The sequence below is a fragment of the Anabas testudineus genome, chromosome 9, assembly GCF_900324465.2.
Source record: "Anabas testudineus chromosome 9, fAnaTes1.2, whole genome shotgun sequence".
NCBI lineage: Eukaryota > Metazoa > Chordata > Actinopteri > Anabantiformes > Anabantidae > Anabas > Anabas testudineus.
The window spans coordinates 20,879,105-20,897,696 of NC_046618.1; the positions used below are offsets into that span (position 1 = coordinate 20,879,105).

At 41.9% G+C, this 18,592-nt stretch overlaps 1 protein-coding gene across 2 annotated transcripts in view; it reads right to left on the bottom strand.

Annotated features, from left to right (window-relative positions):
* kremen1 (kringle containing transmembrane protein 1) overlaps positions 1–18,592 on the bottom strand; it is a 51,579-nt gene that overhangs the window by 25,984 nt on the left and 7,003 nt on the right. For both annotated transcript variants that reach the window (XM_026342655.1, XM_026342656.1), the window contains exon 2: positions 5,762–5,924. In XM_026342655.1, the coding sequence (XP_026198440.1) occupies positions 5,762–5,924 (163 nt within the window). The remainder of the gene's footprint in view (positions 1–5,761; positions 5,925–18,592) is intronic.

Consider the following 18,592-nt stretch of genomic DNA (forward strand, 5'->3'; position numbering starts at 1 on the left):
GTGTCCTGAGTTTCCTCTTTTCTTTTCACACTCATAATGAGGTATTGACAAAGATGTCGTTTTAAAGACTTTTTTTATTTGGTTGGACTGAAGTTTCAGCACCTTAAAGCTTATCACTCTCAATATTTGGCAAACAGGGCTCTTTTTCCTATAGCCTGTCAGTAATGACAATATGTGAAGAAAATAAATCATCCATTCACACTCTTTCTTCTTTATTCTACCCTTCCCTTCTGTCATCAAAACAACTCTGAACTTCTCTCAACCCCGAACTTTTCCCATGTTCACAGGAAACCAGCCCTGTTTTCAAGTAAATTTCAACACCGTATCATGAGCCCAGATCTGTTTGTTGCTCCACCCAGATAGGAGGCAGACACCTGTTTGTTTAGCCTAAGGCTACTGCTAAAATGGTTGAAAAGCGCCAAAAGTGGGTCTACCCATCAAAACATTGGATTATATCGCCTTTCTCAATTTCTCTCTCTCCTTTTCTCTTTCATGGCTGTTAACATGTAATGGCTCTATTTGAAATCAGACTCCTAAGAAATCATTTACAGCCAGTTATGTCATTTACCACACTTTCTTAATCATCCCCTGAGGATGCAGACATGATTTACAACCATCAGCATTGAAAAAAACATCCTCAGTAGACCACCCATCCCAGGCTTGACCCACCGGCGCCTTTGATCATGAAATGAGTCGGCGTGCCCCTCGGAGCTTTCTCTCAAACCCGAGTCCCCAAACGGTGTTTCATCCCTCTCTGTCTCTCTCACGGACACACCTGCAAACACCCTTCTTGCAGAAGCTTGGGAACATCATCCGCAAGGCTAAGGTGAACAAGCCAGCCCACATAACAGAAACATAATCAATCTTGCCCCGAGGTGCCACTGTGTTTGTGCGTGTGTGGGAGGAAGGTGTGGAACAGAAGTTGGAAAGCAGACAGTTTCAGATTAGCCGAGGTGCCACGGTGCAGATAAGAGCAGACATCGATGGACGGAAATCCATTCATTTAACCCAGCAGCACAGAGAAAGGCTTCAGTCCTTGTGGAGACACACTGATAAAAGTTGCTGCCAGTGCATGTGTGTGTGTGTCTGTTTTCACTGTGCTGATATATGTATGTTTGTGTGTGTGTTTAGGAGGTTGCTGGCATTACATTCACCTTCATGTGCACCAGAAATGGCCCGTTGGCTCAGAGTAGCAGAGCTTGTTGAAACACTCCCATACCCAGAGGTAGATCACAGAAGATGTTTGGACACTTAATTGGCTCAATTATGCTGATTGACTCATTTTGCTTCGAGTGAGCCACACACTTTGGTACGCAGCCAATTACAGCCACATTATGTTTTGCCTCACAGGCTCACCCGTTCTCCATTTGAAGGCAACAGTGTCTCACATGTGAACACTGAGAGAAACAGGTCTTCTGGATGCCGTTCAAAAAGGTTTTCATTTAATAACCATTTTCCACATAGCTTAATCAGACCATTTACAATCCTCTTTAAAATACCGAGCAGAGAGAAACTACATGGAACTATATTTACAAATGCTGGGAGTAGCATGAGTCCAGTTGTTTTTCACAAGCTCAAACTCAAGTGAGATTCTAGACTGACCTTTGTTGATTAAAATTAGTAGACTTGTGAAAAATAAGATCAAAGCTAAACCTCATTTTTGAATTGGAGAGTGGAATAATGCTGATTGGTAGCGAGAGGCTTGTCTGGATTGGGATTTGAGGTCAACAGCAGATCAGAGTCTGGCAATTTACTGCCTAAGAGAAGACTCTTTAATTGACTTGGATGATTTAGCATGCAAAGTCCTGCCTGCTGCTGAGCTGCATGAATGCACGTATTGAAGAAGAGGGCTTGTTGGTTGTGGGCCGATATGTATAGCTGACTTGTCTATTGTTGCTCTGCCATGGTTCACTTGTGCAATATGCAAGGTTATGATGTCCCTGTGTTATGTGTGGCTGATAAACACGCCACTATTATGCTTCTCCAATGTCTGTAAAGTTTCACTTTTTCTCACCTATCTCTATTATCTTCTTTATTTACCAAGCATTTAAGACCCTCCACTATAATATAATGACGTCAATCAGCAGGAACTATTCTTCTAGAAAAACACTCCTATTATGTTGAGTAATCTAAAGACTTCCCTGTCAACAGCTTTTGCTTCTCTTTCTTCAGCAGAATGTAGTTCCAATGAAAACTGTTTACCTTGACAATTAGCCACCATAACAGGAAACTGTTTAGGGAAAGCAAGAGCCAAACTGAGCACCATGAACAATAAGGGAGAGATTATGTTGGGCAACTGAAGTAAAAGCCTTTCCCATAGATAATGTTATAGATTTTACAGCTTGAGCACTTCACTAAAATTCTTCTGGTTAATTTATCAGAACGAAAGATGAGAAATATGTCATCACTTTTAAATTATGAATCAAGTTTGAATTAATTCAGCAACTATAGAACAGTTTCAACAAAGTTCATCACTGATTCACAGTGTCTGACTGGCTTTATCACCAAAACAGGAGAAGTTGAAGTACATGAGCACTAAAGCATGATAAAATAATTAAAAGTGGGGATGAATGCTACAATATCCAGGAGACTTATTAATCAAAGGCGTAAATCGGAGAAAATTGTATTTCAAAACCTGGGTAAATAAAAACAAAAGTGACCAGGTTTAAATACATCTGGTACTAAACTCCCAGTCATATCAGATAATGTTGATGGCTAACGCGCTATAACCTTTTTCTGTTTTACTTGATGGTAATATAATGGAACAGTTCATACAAGCAGTGGACAACTTGGCTGCAGTTTGCCCAGTGTTCAGATTTGCACCTGACATCATAGAGATTCAATTACAATGAGCTTGGGAAACACTATTCACTCTGGCATTTCCATTATCTCATCTACGTAAGGGAAAAGCATTAGAAGTCATAGTGGACACTCATAAATTCTACAGTAGACACAGACACCTGCATTTAACCAGCCAGGAAATGGCTGGCAAAGCAATTCAACCACCCACTGAACTGTTGTGCACTTCACACTCCAATACTAATGAAGCAGGGACAGTCCAATATCAGCCCAGGAACAGTAGATTAGAAGAAATGATAAATGAAATATAAATCAGAGCTTTGATTGGTGTTATATTCCTCTGGCGAACGCCATGCGTTAACCTGAAAAGGTCAAAGAAGTACTCAACAACAAAAAAAAAGCATCTTGTTGAAGTGCAGAGCAACTGCGAAGCTACATCCGGGCTCAGTGCCAGACTTAAGGGAAGCTCACTTACTTCTACTTCAAAATATGAAGCGATTTCTGAATCGAACCACGCAGATTATCAGTAATTTGATAGTCACAGCTGAACTGAGGCTCGGCTTAGACACAAGAGCTCTTGTCCTTTTCCTGAGGCTTTGTGCTCCTTTTTTTGCAGGGGAATAATGTGACATTTCCCCTCTGCTCAGTTTCTCCCTGTTTTCACTGGGCTATTTTATAGCAGGCTATAAACATGAAATGTGGGGGCTGTTAGGGCTCTTTCTCCAGAATCACTGTGGTGTTCCCTTGACTAAATCACCACCGGGAAAACACCAGTGATGGGATGAGAAATGAGTTTGCAGTGCTCTACTTCTCTGCTTCTCAACATCTGATACATGCTTGGAGTCGTGTGTTTAAAGACGTGTAGTGATTCCCTACTTCACATTGTACACCTGTGCCCCAGCCTTAGCTCTCGTCTCATAAAACCACAATTGGCCTCATGGGTCAGACATGACAAAACTGCCCTGGCTGTTCTCTTTGACCCCCCTCCGTCTCACTTTCATTGTGCTTCCTGTCCATTTTGTCTAAGAATTACCACCTATTGTTGAGTTCTAGCCAGAAGCATCTGCAAAAATGTAAGCCTCTGATAAAAGACAGACAAGAGTTAGAGCGGGGAGATGAGAAATGCGGCGAAGCTTAAAGGGGGTTAAAGAAATACTGGAAACATCATTTGAATTGCAAGATAAACTACATGCAAATCCAAATTTGCAGATTCTGATTTGCAATCCAAATGGAGCAATACATGGCTGGAAATAACAACATCTAACAATTCAACCTTCTAGGATCAAACCAGGCAAATATTACACATCTTCCTCTCTGGTGGCATAACCCTGTACTCTGCGGGCATCTACATGTTGACAACATGTAAACGCAGAACACACACACATGGGATGGGGGCACATGCACAAATACTTGACCCTGTGCAGGCATGCCATAAATGCCATCCTTCATCTTTTCACAATGAAGAGGCCACTTCAGTCCCCATAGCACTGCTGATGGGTGACTCTTCACAAAAAGTGAGTCTGAGAGAGGCCGAGAGTAGTTGTAGCTACAGTTGTAAGTGACAGAAATCCCTCTGTCGAAAAAGAAACAAAGCAGTGAGCTGTCAGTGGGCTGAAAAAGCTGTTAGCTGCATCGGTGGCCAAAAAAACTGCCAAATCCAAACAATGATGATGTCCATTTTAAATCGCTTGTTGGAAAAAACACGCTCCTAATGTGCAGGGAAAGCCTTCCTCGATGCTCTGTGTGCATCCTACTCATAAATCATGCAAATTCCCATACAGCTCAAGTAAAAACAAATCTGTCCAGTCCCACTTCAAAGCATTGCTGTGTTATGAGTTTACAACGCAGACTTAGAGAAATGTTTCAGCGGCTTTGGACTGACGAGGGGGAGGGGGGTGTTCTGTTTCTTATGGCTTGGCACCCTGGGCCAAGCCACTGTTCTGGACGTCTCGGTGAATTGAAAAACTGACTCACGAAAGAGTGTGGCTCCCTGCAAATACACAAGTTTGACAACAGTGCATACAATGCTGACAGCCGTACTCGTAGTGTCACTGATGGATAGAGAGGGTTTTCTAGCCACCGTGTCCCTTCACATTCCAGGGATGAGGGATGGAGATTTGCTTACGCAAACTCATCAAGTGTGTTTGTTTCCTTGTTGACAGGGCTAAATGCTCTGTTTGGGTATCACCAATAAAGTATTCAGAGGTGAATGTCTGAGCAGGTCCCCTGTGCTTAAACACTTAACAAAATGACCTGGTTCTGAATTATTCAGAAAGTCAAATGCTTTTATAGGAAGTTTAAAGTTCAGTTGTCATCCGTCTGTCTTAGTAAGTTATGTTTTAAAGGTGCTCCTCAAAGCATTTTTACATCACTTACATTGTTGTTAATGTGTACTACTATAACAGGAGACTGCGATCGCATAGAAAACAAGACGGAACACTTGTTTATCTTCAAGGTGGCACAAGCTAAAGCTTACTTGAGATTCTGGGTGGTGAAGCGATTGAAAAGGTTACAGAAAAATAATGAACTCCTAAAATTAAAAGAGAACGTTAAAGTCCCTGTAAAACAAATGAACTTGAACAACAGAATGTATGATCTTCATTTCAGAAGCACAGGTACAATCTTTGTGACAGAGGGACTAGCAAGAGTGGTAATGAGAATATGTGTTTTTTTTCTTGTGAAATACTGCACAATTTAACCTCTTGGCAAAAATTGGCACCCATTGCATTAGGGAGGGACACTTGAAAAATACCTCTACAGCCACTGTGCATGTGGGTTATTTACAGTATTTCCAACATATTTAATGTTAGATATGCTGATGAGACATCCATTAGACTGCTACAACAACCTGTGGGCGAATGCCACATAACTAGGCATATTTAGGAAACATTTGGTTTGTTAACTTCTTTAATATTTTTACCTATATATGCGATACACTATCAATGCATGTCTAGGGACTCACCTGCAGTAGTTGTGGCTGCCCAAACCCCCCTCTCCGTTGGGATATTTGAGGGTGTTGTAAGGGTGCTGGAACGTCTCATTCCAGAAGAGGCAGGGTTTACCACCGTGCAGGCTGGTCTGGTTCTGGAAACCCCTGTAGTCCTCTCCATTGGCAGTGTAACACTCTGAGAGAAAGTAAAAAAAATCAACTCCATCAAAATCTGTTTTGCAATAAGGGATTAGACATTTTTTTAATACAATTATCAAAAGCTCAGGAGAGCTTTTAAATGGGCATGTAAAAAAGCTACATATGTGACCCGTTTTATTAACAATCTGGATTTAGTGAAACACTCGTGTGTTATTAAAATGTTTTAAGGAGCTTGGAATGATCATAAACAAGTTCAAAATAATTGTATTCTCTGCCCAGGCGCAGTTCATTTTAAGCTCTGGCCAAAAATGTTAGAGTAAGATCAAGCACTGTATTGTTTCAATTAATGTGAACATATGAGCACAGAAAAAATGCCCCACAGATATACAAGCAAATGCAAACATGGCTTGAATTTCCAGGAAGTGTATGACAACCATATGGCCAACAGAGAGAGAGAGAGAGGGTTTCCAAGGCAAAACAATGGCCGTTCGGAGGCTTTTCTTCCCCGTAAAAGGGAATTCAAACAAACAATGGCTGATGGGAGCACGATGAGCTATAACTGCTCATCGCATTCAGTCTCGGGGGGCCTCCATTTAGAGTTGTAGCAGCTATAACCGAATTCCTCTTCTGATTGCATCACGATGGAAAATATTAATTGATTATAGGACTGTTATGGTTACTCATGCTGCAGGTGCTCATAACTGCTATAGCTGTTGAAAAAAATAACCTTTCAGCATAACCACCAGGGATAAAAACAGGTTTCCCCTTTCTACACACGACAGTGTGCAAAACGTAAATGTGGAAGACACTAGTTCACAGTTTTTTTGTCCACACAAGTTCCCACCATGCCTGTCAACCAAACATTAATAGCCAAAAAAAACAATACTCGCTTGCTTGGCTCGTCTCCATGGGGTCTTGTTGCTATGTACGCGGTTAGCCAATGACCGGCCCCTTTCATCAAGACAAGCTGTCTGGCTGGAGTATGAGCTAATGCACTGCAATATGACAGTCATTATACCCCTCGGTGAGCCAGCTGTGCTCCAAGGCCCTTTTGAGTGCAAGGTTTCCCAACTTCCACTCTCTGTCTTGTCTTATTTGTTCTCCTCTCACCTCACCTACCTCTGCTCTTCTCTCCTCTGCTGCTTTTGCCTTTTCTATCAATGCCTTTCAACTCATATACAAACATGTCTTTGGGGATCGTTCAGCCTTTCAGCCTTGTAATGCAACTTCTGCAGTCTGTTGCCAAATGCAACCTTCAATGGCAACCTCTTGAGGTAATTTCACAGGTCTAGTGGAGTTTAGCCACCTCAGTAATTACAGGTAAAATCCTTCATAAGTTTATAGGTTTTTATAAGTTATTTTTCTTCAAAGTTCAAATCAAGTTCAGTGTACTAATTACATAAAAATGATTAGAAAATTATTATAGGTAGAATTCTAATTAATTGTAATTACTACCAAAGAAATAAATGTGAAAGTTCCATATGCCGAACAATTCACTTGCCATACAGTTGTTTGCACGCAACCACACATTCCAGCGACTTGCATCTACCACATAGTATTGTTAACACTTAATTTAGAGTAAACCGGCAGGACGTGCTGTTCTCAGTGCATCAGCCAAAGTTGCATTTAATTAAAGTTGTTTTAGCTGTGTTGTTCAGTTAAGCTTATCAGTCATTCGTCATCGCACTGACAGGAGTTCAACAGCAGCAAGGAGCTGCAGGGTGTCAGGTTCCTGCAATTATGATGCCACTCTATTGTCTGTAAATGGCTCCCCACTCTCTTAGCAAATTAATACTGCCTCGGCATGCAAGGATATCAACCACTGGATCATAAATTCACCTGAGAGTGGCTGAGTCAGAACACGACTCTATAAAATTAGAAAAACAGCTTAATGGTGTTACAACAGGGGTCATGCTCTCGGCACCCTTACGCAAGGGAGCGATGAAAAAGGCGGAGGAAATTAGTTATTGTCGGGCTGACGCCCAGAGGACAGGCGAAGTGTGTTAAACAATACACATCGGGATGGAGTAAATGGCTGCATTTACAAAGGATGCAGATGATACCCATGAAGCAGCACCCTGTAGAAAACTTTATAGATACCTTTTGTTATGTTACCAACTTTTGTACTAGTTGCCCATGGAAATCAGATATTCATTGTGCAATATACTTTATACTGATTTGGGGAGACAGGAATCATATGAAAAATTTTCATTGCATTTACATTTTTCCGGATGCTGCAAGCCACGGCAAGAGAAAGAAGGAGAGGGCTGAGAGTTTGGCAGTGGCACAAGCACAGTCATGAGTCACCGCTCCCCAAAAGCAATCACGACTGTTACTCCCCCAGTCAGAGAGGATAACATCAGGCAGGGACAGGGCAACAAACTCACTATTGCATCCCAAATTAGCTCACGTCCTTCAAATACCTTTGCCATTATAAGAGCATGTTTTCAAATGGACAAACATGCAGCGTTCCTTAACCCACTGTATAAAAAAGAAAGAACCAAATGACTTTGAAGCTGCCTCTTCTCCTTCTTCAGGAAACTTTACTCCTGAGTTTCAGAATGAAGGAGAGCTTGTCTGCACATGGTCGCCTTGGAACCAGCTACTGCTGGCAATCATCTTGCCCTCCTGTGGCCAAGTTAGCTTTCCAGAACGAGATGGCAAATATGGCAGTGTTTTGCCACCGGGTAGGATATTGGGGGGGGGGGGGTTCCATGTGGTTTCAAGGCACCATTTGCTTGTGGTGGGAATGGGAAGTAGTAGATCTGCAAGGACTCAGAGATAAGTGAGGCCATCGTAAAGATGAATGGGCCATTTAGGAGCCCTGTGGACTGCCACACATCTGTCAAGCTAAAGAGAAAAGACAATTTTATATTGGGACAGTGTATATGACCATTTTATCCTTGTCTTGAAAGAAATGAAGAGCTCATCTGCTGATTGGACAATCACCACTTCAGGCCAACTCCTCTCCGAACATGCCCAGCCCCCACCTCACACCCCTCTCCTTGTCACCAAGCAACTGTTGGGCTCACGTCACATGGGTCATGGCTTTCTTGTGGTTTCATCATGGGCCGTGATGGGAAACAGAACCACTGCCGCATGAAAGACTGAGAGAAGGGGGGAAAAAAGGCTCCTATAAAGTACATGCAGATCTACAAATAGAAAAAGTACGGGAAAGGGAAGAGGAGGACTCGCCTTTGACCAAGCCCTGCATTCAGAATACTGCACCACCCCAGAGGAAAAAAAAAGAAAAACAGCAGAGGATCACTGAGAAAGAGCTAATCGCCCTGTTATTATATTTGTTGGGATTTGTGGCTAATGATTTCCACATTGCAACTTCAAATGCACTTGATGCTCTGAGGGGTGGGGTTGAAGAAAATGAGAGGGGGAAAAAAAAAGAGTATGGGGCTTTCGTCATGTGATCTCAAAAACACAAACAAACAAGCTAACAAACAAATGGTTTCTCTGAAACGAGTTGCCAGGTCACACAAGAGCACTTATTTGTTGTGTTTGCTACGAGGGATGAAAAGCAGGGATAATTACAGACGACTGCTTCCTCACACTGGGCTGACATAAAGAGCTTCCTTCCATCTTTATTATATGCTTCAAGCTCTGGGACCAGCAAAACAGGCTTAGTGCATGAGCAATATTTCATCTATAATAAAATTACACTGAATGACTTTATGATTGAAATTGCACAGCATTATGCACAAGAAAGTAATGAGTACAGGCAGTAACACCAAAACTAGAAGCTGTACACTGCATACACAAAAGGTTTCAGAGACTTACCAAAGTCTACAAACAGCCATACAGAAATGGCAGATTATTAATACACAGCCTACCACAATATTCTTCCCTTCCACAGCGTGCTGGTAGCCATTACTGTTGTGGTGCTCATTAATGTCAGTGTAGTAAGAACAGAGGCCAGGGCCAGACCAAACCAGGCCAGATGTAGCGGGTTACAGAGTTCTTTTCTGGGGGGACACAGCTGGCTGCAACACAAGTCTGGTTCCCCTTTTCCCCAAAGCATCCATTTGCACATCAAAACCACATCAAACTTCAGAGGGTCGCAGAGAAATTGCGACTCATTTATAATGCAGGTTTTACAGATAGTGAGATACTGTGAGGCTCGTTTGATGAAGCTGGATGTTGATGAGGTGAAGTTAGTTAAAGATTTCAAACGGGGGGGGGGGCTTAATTCATTAATGGACCACACCTGCACTCTGTGCTTCTGTGCTTCTCTTCTCTCGTGTAAGTGTTTTTTTAAAGTGCCCATGCGAAAGGGTCAATGAAAGTGCAGGTCTCTGACCAGTTAAATCTGCAGACAATGACTTTTCAGTAAGATTTTACAGTCCTCCTTTTCGTTTCATGCTTTTGTCACAGGTTGTAGCCCTAGATGAACAGGCCATAAACCATGACCTCATTCAGTCCTTAAATAGCTTCCATCACCATCATTCTTCCTGAAAAAAAAAAAAAAAAACGCCACCTCCTGAGTTCACTACCACAATAGCCACAGACCCACAGGACTCCCTGCCAAAGTGGCTGGGTAGCACCTATAAAACACGGCCCCATCTCAAGCTACTCATACTGCAGCACCCTTTATTTTTATTTTTTTACCTCTGTAATGGAAAGAATCTAATCTTCTGCAGCCACTGGTGGGCACAGCATATTGCCAAACCCCCTCTGTTTGAAGTTGTTTGTAGGAAAACTGGAAAGCTTTTTTTTTTTTTTGCTGCAAGCTGTTCGTTGGCCATGCATTTCAGTGTCGTGTCTCAAGTGATAAAAAAAAATCCATCTGCACATAGCAAAGCAGATATAACATTCATCTATGTGGGATTTTCTACCGTAGTGGTTGGGGTGATGTGTCAGTACAGAGACACAGCACAGATGGAACAGAGGTAGTTTTGGCTCTGTGAGTGGACACTGATGTACCGAGGTGGGACAATTTTGAATTCTGCTTGGCAGACATTCAGGGAGTGACTGATGGGCTGCAGACTGACAAAGACGTGAAGGACATCCTGGGACTTGCTGAAATCCTGGGGGGAAGACACCAGCAGAATGTGAACATCAGGGACTCGCCAGCCAACCTGACATGAGGGTAGATGGGGTGCCGTGTTCAATTACCTCCCTCTGGCACCTTTTCACTGTTTCTTCAAGTCACACTGCCAAAAAAGAGGCCATATTTCCAAACATGATTAAAAGTTTCTTCACCTCTACTGCTGTCCTTGCTTCTCCTAGTTTCTCACATGGTAACACACCACAATCACCATTCCATAGGAAGATAGGGGTTATGGAGTGAAATACATAGGAGAGGAAATCTCCCGCATACTCAACATATGCCACTGAACCTGCTCTAAAACAACTCTGACAGAGTAAACACGATTTGCACAACCACGAGGAAAGCAAGGACTATAAATGAGTAGGAGGGAAGAAGAGGAGAGAGAGGTCCAGGGGGGATGAGGTGCTACAATTAGTGCATTGATTCATCTTAAATTAAACCAAACTGCAAGTTACAGCAGAGCACTGAACAGCAGGAGGAATTGTGAAGACGAGAGTCATGGCAGGAGAAGCGAAATGTAACAGAAACGAAAGAGCAGACGAAAACAGTGATGCAAGCAGAGTGAGTCAGGGTGGGACAAAGGCTGTTTTTATGATCCCACAGATTGTTAACCCAGGCTCTAATTTTCTCCTTCTTTTGCATAGCACCAATGAAGTGAACACTTGGTTTATTTCACATTCACTATGTTGCAGACAAGGCTGACAAAGCCCAGGCTTGTAAAATTAACAGCACACACAGAGTTAGTTTCTCCAGCACCAGGGGTCTGAGTTTGAAGTTTGGAGCTCTGTAGCGCAGCTGCATGCTGGGGGCCTTTACCAGCAAGCGAACAACCGATGTAGGACTTAACAGACAGAAAATAGGTTGTTAATGCTTGTGTTCTGTGAAAAAAATAACACATCCCCGTCTTTGATAGCCAGGGGATCTACAGCTGGTAATACAAGACATGACAGCTCACTGCTGCTAATGGCAATGCGTGCATCGCATGAGGGTATTTTAAGCCTGCTCTTAGTTTTTTATGTTTTGCCTGTAAATGGGCAGTAAAATGATATCTTGAGTCAACTTGCACTGTTAGATTCTCTGATAAACATATACAGTGACAACACATGCATTGATCTGCACTACCCACATCTTTCAAGCTATTTTTTTTCCTCCCTCCCGCCCAGATGCAGTTACAGCAAGAATGAAAGAGAGCAATTTTCATCAGTGTTACATGCACAGTAGTCGATGTTGGATCCGATTTGGAGTGAAGGGAGGACACACACATACATTAACACACATAAACATGCACACAGGCTCCTTTGTTCTCTTAGTGGTGCGGCCATTGTCACTGCAGTGATGCCATTCTCGCCCACTCGTCACTGGACTGTAGATATCGCCCATTGAGCTTATGTGTGTGTGCTTGAATGTAAATCTGTCAATCCCCTAACTCCTCTCCTCACAATAGTGTAGCCTCTCAAAGGCAGTAATCAATTTGTGGTAACATTATGTAAGCTGTGCGGCCAGTACGGCTTCGGCTCGCCTCCCGTGCCCTGCCTCGTAGGATGATTACCACGTTTTATGGTGGTCCACCGACAACATTTATATTCATACACAGTGATGGGTCTCAAACCATACATAGGGCCTTTGCCATGTTTTGTCATGCCATTAATCCACCTTAAGCTATTGTGAAAGCCAGATAGCACCTCAACGAAAGGTGAACTGTGTAAGAAGAGAAGAGCTGTCGCTAAACACACCTGTTTTCGATCGTCCTGTTTGTGCTCAGGTTAGCTGGTATCTGAGGAATGTAAATTATATGTGGTTAGGTTTGGGCTAAAGCTCTGTCAGTGCTGTTGGAGGGAATTGTGTGCAACCATCACATCCCCCCCCACCTCCCCAACAAACACCACCTCCTCTATGTCTTCTTTCTCTCTCTCTCTTAGTGGTACTGTGTAATTACAGGGTCCAGGGTAGATGAGGTCTGAGTTGGATAAATAAAGGTCTCAGGGCAAGGGGAGGGAGCGATGTGACCTATGCTACTAATACTAAAAAAAACAAAACACTGCTGCACAAGATCAAAAGCTAAGTTCTTTTCCTGTTTATTCTTAACAGATTTCATTATTAAAACAAAATCAAGTCAAGTCATGTCAAGTCATAATAAGATTGGAGGAGGAGAAGCTGAACCCATAAGGAGAACAGATTTAAAGGATGTGATGTGTCAAACTAGCTGCAGATTGTTTTCAGTTTTCTATTCAAATTGACATTAGAAACATTATGTCAGTGAACTGCACACCCCCCTCACTTAGGTAAAGCTGCTACTGAAGGTGCAGTTGTTATGTTACTGTCCGATTGAGCACTCGTTTGCTGCTCAAGTTTTATATTTTTGCTTGAAAAGTCGTTTCCTGTTCTCGAGATTCTGTGACATCAGTAACGTGTGACACCAAAATTTAATTTGGGAAATGATCCCGTTTTAGCTTCAATACAAAATTTGAAGTTAAGACCGATAATAGGAAACAAAACTTATAATCCTTTAAATCCCTTTGAGCTCATTTGTTATTTATATTAACCTCAGATCTGCTTTAACAACAATTCACTTTACTCCAGTCTGTTGATTATTTCCACATTAACTGATGAATATTTGATCTCTAAAGTTACAGAAATAGTAAAAAAAATGTCCATTGCTTGTTCTAAGTATTTGGCAACAGTCACAGTCACAACTGAAGCCAGAGAATATTTGACATTTTGACAAGTAAACTGTGAATTAATCAATATTAATGATCAATCGACTAACAGTCTATATGACTAGAACACTACTGCAGTGTGACAGCCAAAGAGAAAAAGACAAAATAAGACTTCGTTATTGATACTTCTATATATATTCTCTACGAGCCGACCACTAAGGCCAAGTGTCACGTCAGCCTGGGAATCCTGAGCTTTACAGGCAGCTCTGAGGCCCCTCTTTGGTAATTGTTCCCTTTAGAAAAGGAAAGACGTGGTTACTGGAAATTGGGTTTAAGTTGATCAAATGTCTGAGGGAGGCTTAGAGCCATGTGTTGTGATTAAATGTAACATAAGCAGACTAACCGGGGATTTTGAATGGGGTTAAAGTGGAATGGAGGGCTTCAACTTTGGGACAATAAGAATAGATGTATAATTATTAAATAGTTAGACTGAGGCAACTTTTACTTGTTGCTAGCTAGTGATGGTGGATTAACACGCCCCATGCACATACACACGCACACATCTGCATCCAATGCGTCTCCACCATGCTCATTTGGAAAGCGGCAAACACGTCACAAGCGAGTTTGTTTTGTCTATCTTTGTAAACTACAGATGGAGGCATTAGTCTCTTCCCTCAGCATTCCTTGGCATGTTTAGATTCTTTTACACTCTGAATCCATGAAGATAGCGGAAAAAATCTTCTTTACGTCAAGGCATTTTGCATTCATCTCTCACTACACTGATTCACTTTATGCTTTGGAACAATCTGTGATCATTATCACCAACATGCATATTCATCTCATTTGTAATTTGTATGATCTTTTTTTACCCATCTTGCCTGAATGACCTGGTCAGAGGACTAACAGAGCACAAATTTCTACTGTATCAAATCACAAAAGGTTGTCAGATAAACCGCAACATAGTGCACGTCCAAGGACACAATAACAACAGCATAATAGGTTGCTACGGTGGAGACCACAGTGTTCAACGTTCAGACCCCTTTTAACCAGACACGTCTCTAATTCCTGATCTTGACTGTGAAATCGATCCTTTTTCACTGTGGTTTGTGTTGCTGTGGGAAGAGTAACAGTACTGGGAACCAGATGGCTCTGGTAATAGACGAGGGCCATCCCAATGGCCTCCCTGAGAAGAGGATACATTACGGAGGATCTATTGAGGGCCAGCAGATTCTGTTTCATGGCATCGGCCGAGTGTGACCACCCCTCAGTTGATGTTGGTCGAGGGCTGGTGCCATTTCGGCTGCTTCAGACCCAACCTGTTTTGTATTCACCTTAGGGAGTTGTATTCACCTTCAATGCAGTGCAGACAACTAAATCAGGGCCTCTTGGTGACTTGGGTTTCATCCCCTTTGAGTGCATGCCTCTTTCAAACAGCCTCGCTTTGCAATGGGATATCACTGTTTCCACGGGTTGAGGGACAAGGGTGGTTTATGGAAACGGTTGACTGAGATGTTCTTGTGCACTTGTAAAAACAGGTCCATGAACTGAGTTAACTGTCTCTGAGGAATCATAGCTGGTGTTAATGGACATTTCTTTCAAAAATCTTTCAAAAACAACCAGATGGATACAACCTCTGTTCTGCGCTCTCTTATCCACTGCACATAAACTGTCACGGCTTCTTAAGTTGGGCTGCCAGTGGCTTTGTTCTTGTGTTTGCTATCCACTTAGCTACGCCTGTGCCCTTCACTTGTACAAATGTTTGCTCTGTCCACTTAGCCATGTCCACTTGCTTGGCCTCTTCAAATGTGTCCTGTCTGTGGGCGTTTCCTGTGAGAAAGGAAAGGTGACAATTTGCCTCTTCAGCCAAAACTACTGACGCTGGACACAAATCAGACCCCAGGGCTCAGCAGCGAAATGACTTTCCATTTATTTAAAGTGGTTGCCATTACTCTACCACAGTGAAGCTCAGACCTCAGTGGCCGTGGCCCAACCATAACTGCAATATAAAAAGAACTAAAGTTCGCCGGACAGGTCATGTCTCAAACAGTAGCAATTCAATATCCTCCTGTTATGTTCTTGGTTACGCTTCTCAAAACTCAGAATTGCATGTGACACCACAAAACTACATGGTTGCTTTGAAACTCTGCCCGTGGAGATTTTTGCAAAAACACACAACCAATCACTGGCAAAATGTTTGGAACATGTTACATGTCTAAATCAAAGAAAGAATAACAGCTAATTTACCTTAATCATACTGTGTCAAAGGATTTATTAATAGTATGTTCAAAAAGAGAAATGCAGAGACAGGAAGCCAGAATGGTTTTGCGGTTGTACAAAAACAAATTAAACCAAAGTCTAATAACGTTTTCCTGTACTTGTGGAAATGCAGAAACAATACACCAGTCAATGAGTACTGTTGGGAAAAAGCAAAGCTGAATGTTTTTTATTAACACACCGAGAGCTGATAACACTTATGTTGATTCTATGTCTTTCTATATTTCTATACATAGATGAGAAAGTTACATTTTGTGCAATGTTTTCATGCTTTATCAGTTTCTCTCTTAAACCTTTCTTTGAAATCTCATGCTCTACAAATTAAATTGAGTTTTGATCACGAAAACAATTGTTTGCTTTAGTTTTAATAGAATTCATAGAAGAACATGAGGCCCTGTGGTATTTCATTACTCTTCTCCGAGTATTTGATTTACCCCTTCAACCTAGAGTGTGTTCTAGCTGATGGGCTGTGACTGCTGCAGAGAGCAGCAGCAAAGCTGAGAGAGAATGTCATTCGGCATTGACTGGAGTGAGTCTCCTCATGCATACGCAAATGTCAAAGTACACGACGAGGCTAGGGAACAGAGCTCATGCATAATAGTATTAAAACTGTGCAAAAAAGGGAAAAGAAGGAATAGCAATAGAAGGAGTAAGAAAAACTTTGAAAAACAATCTAGAAAAAGCTGTGAAAGAATAGATGAGGATGTTATATTGCAAAACTAACATGTCACACCTCATTCAAAAATATCCTCCAACTGCTCTTGAATAACCTTTGAGCAACAAAACCTCACAAACCACTATTCTAGTCACATGAGTGCATTCTGCCACCTAAACACTGTTTATCTCTTACGAGCATGACAGTTGTACCAAACCGGCAGTGACTTGACAGTTTAATTCCATATTGTCTCACAGAGCCGCCTCCATGGATCAGGGACCATGAGTGACGCACTCAACCTTGCACTAATTTGTTGGGGACGCCTTTTTCTCATGCAGGTCTGTGCTTTACATGGCTATTGCATCCGTCACGCCTTGTCACCTCTGAGAGGGGGCTTCCCATGCACCAGCATTGGCATCAAAGATCCTCAAGCTGGAGCTATGCAGCTGCTATGCATGCTGGGCCATCCGACCAACCGCCTGAGCAGGTGGTGATTTACACAAGTTGAGAGAAAAATGACAGAGTTGCACTCAGCGGAAGTTTAAAAGGAGAAGTGGGGAGAGAGGGGAATGACACACATGGAGGTACTTTGATCAAACAAATGTAAGCCTTTGAACACGACACAACGAGAATCACAGAGGCAGGATAATAGCATGATTGTGTTTATAATAACTAGGTCTGTTTCTCCGTCTTAGTGGTTGGTGGTTTTACGGGCGGCCCAATTCCTTGGCATGGAAGAACAAGGGCGTTGTCCGCATCTTGACCTCCACAGGGCACCACCCAGAGGTCAGGAGGAAGTAAATGGGCAGCATGCTGAAACATAAGCATTTCTGACTTTTAGCTTGTTTTTTTCTCAACTGTGAACCAGATTCAACTTTTAGCCAACTATATGACTGAATTCTTCAAAACTTTGGCCTGTCTCCACAAGTCAAGACATGCTGAATATCATGAGTGTTCGGCTATGCAAAAAGGAAAATGCTCTGCTTTATTTTCTGCCATTTCAGGCCTTCTACTATTCACGTCTGGCTTCTTAGCGAGTGCAACTTTCTCTGTCTCCTCATCTATCACCATTCTAGGTAGCTACTGTAAGCTACTGTCACCAGGACACTAGATTAGGTTTGTACAAGCACCTATAGCTTAGTCTTGAATCAGATTTATTGTCAATAAAGTAATCTACTCAAATTTTTTTCCATGTGTGATATGAATACTTTGTCTAATTTATAGGGCGACTTTGCCAAGTTCATGCAGCATAGTGCAGAAAAAAAAGAAAATCACAAATCGTCACACAACGTGACGTCATCCAGCGGGTGGTACATTTCCTAGTGGAGTACTTTGTAACATGAACTGTAACACCAAACATACAACAAGATTATTTAGAGTTATATTACAATACCAAACCACGGTGCTGTGATGATGAGGTTTAAATACATACAACTGGATTTCTCAGATCACATTTCAATGTCTCGCCTGTACATAGAACAACACACCCCCACCGTTGGAGTCCTTCACATTGTTTTCATGCAGCAAATGTTTGCCTGTATTGATTCTAACATTTCTTTTATTGATTATTTTTAATATATTCTTTGAATAATTTTTCAATTCTTCATATTTTATCAAAATACTAACTGATAAGTTTCATCAGTAATTTGATTGTCGTGAACTTTTAATTAAAGTAACACTTCTACCATGTCTTCAACAGCCTGTCCTGTCATTGGCCATTTTACAGGCCCATTGTTAGTCAAAGTTGATATGTGTGTTTTCTTGTCTTGCAAAACTTTCGGTGCATTCCATCTAAGATTTACGATTGGCTCCATATGGGCTGGTGTGAAGCCGATTATACATGGACACAACACAAAGGGAAGACATAATGACTGAACCTGTGTGCAACCTACATGACATTTAACAAAGTGTAAGGTTTTAGAGAACTATTCATCCCTTTATCCATCCTTCGAAAGAGTGATGAGAGAATAGACAGTAAAAGCAACCATGTGTCCTTGGTTAATTGTTCTGTCTTGTGATGGATGCAAACACTTCTGCACGCCCTTGAGTGAAAGACAAGT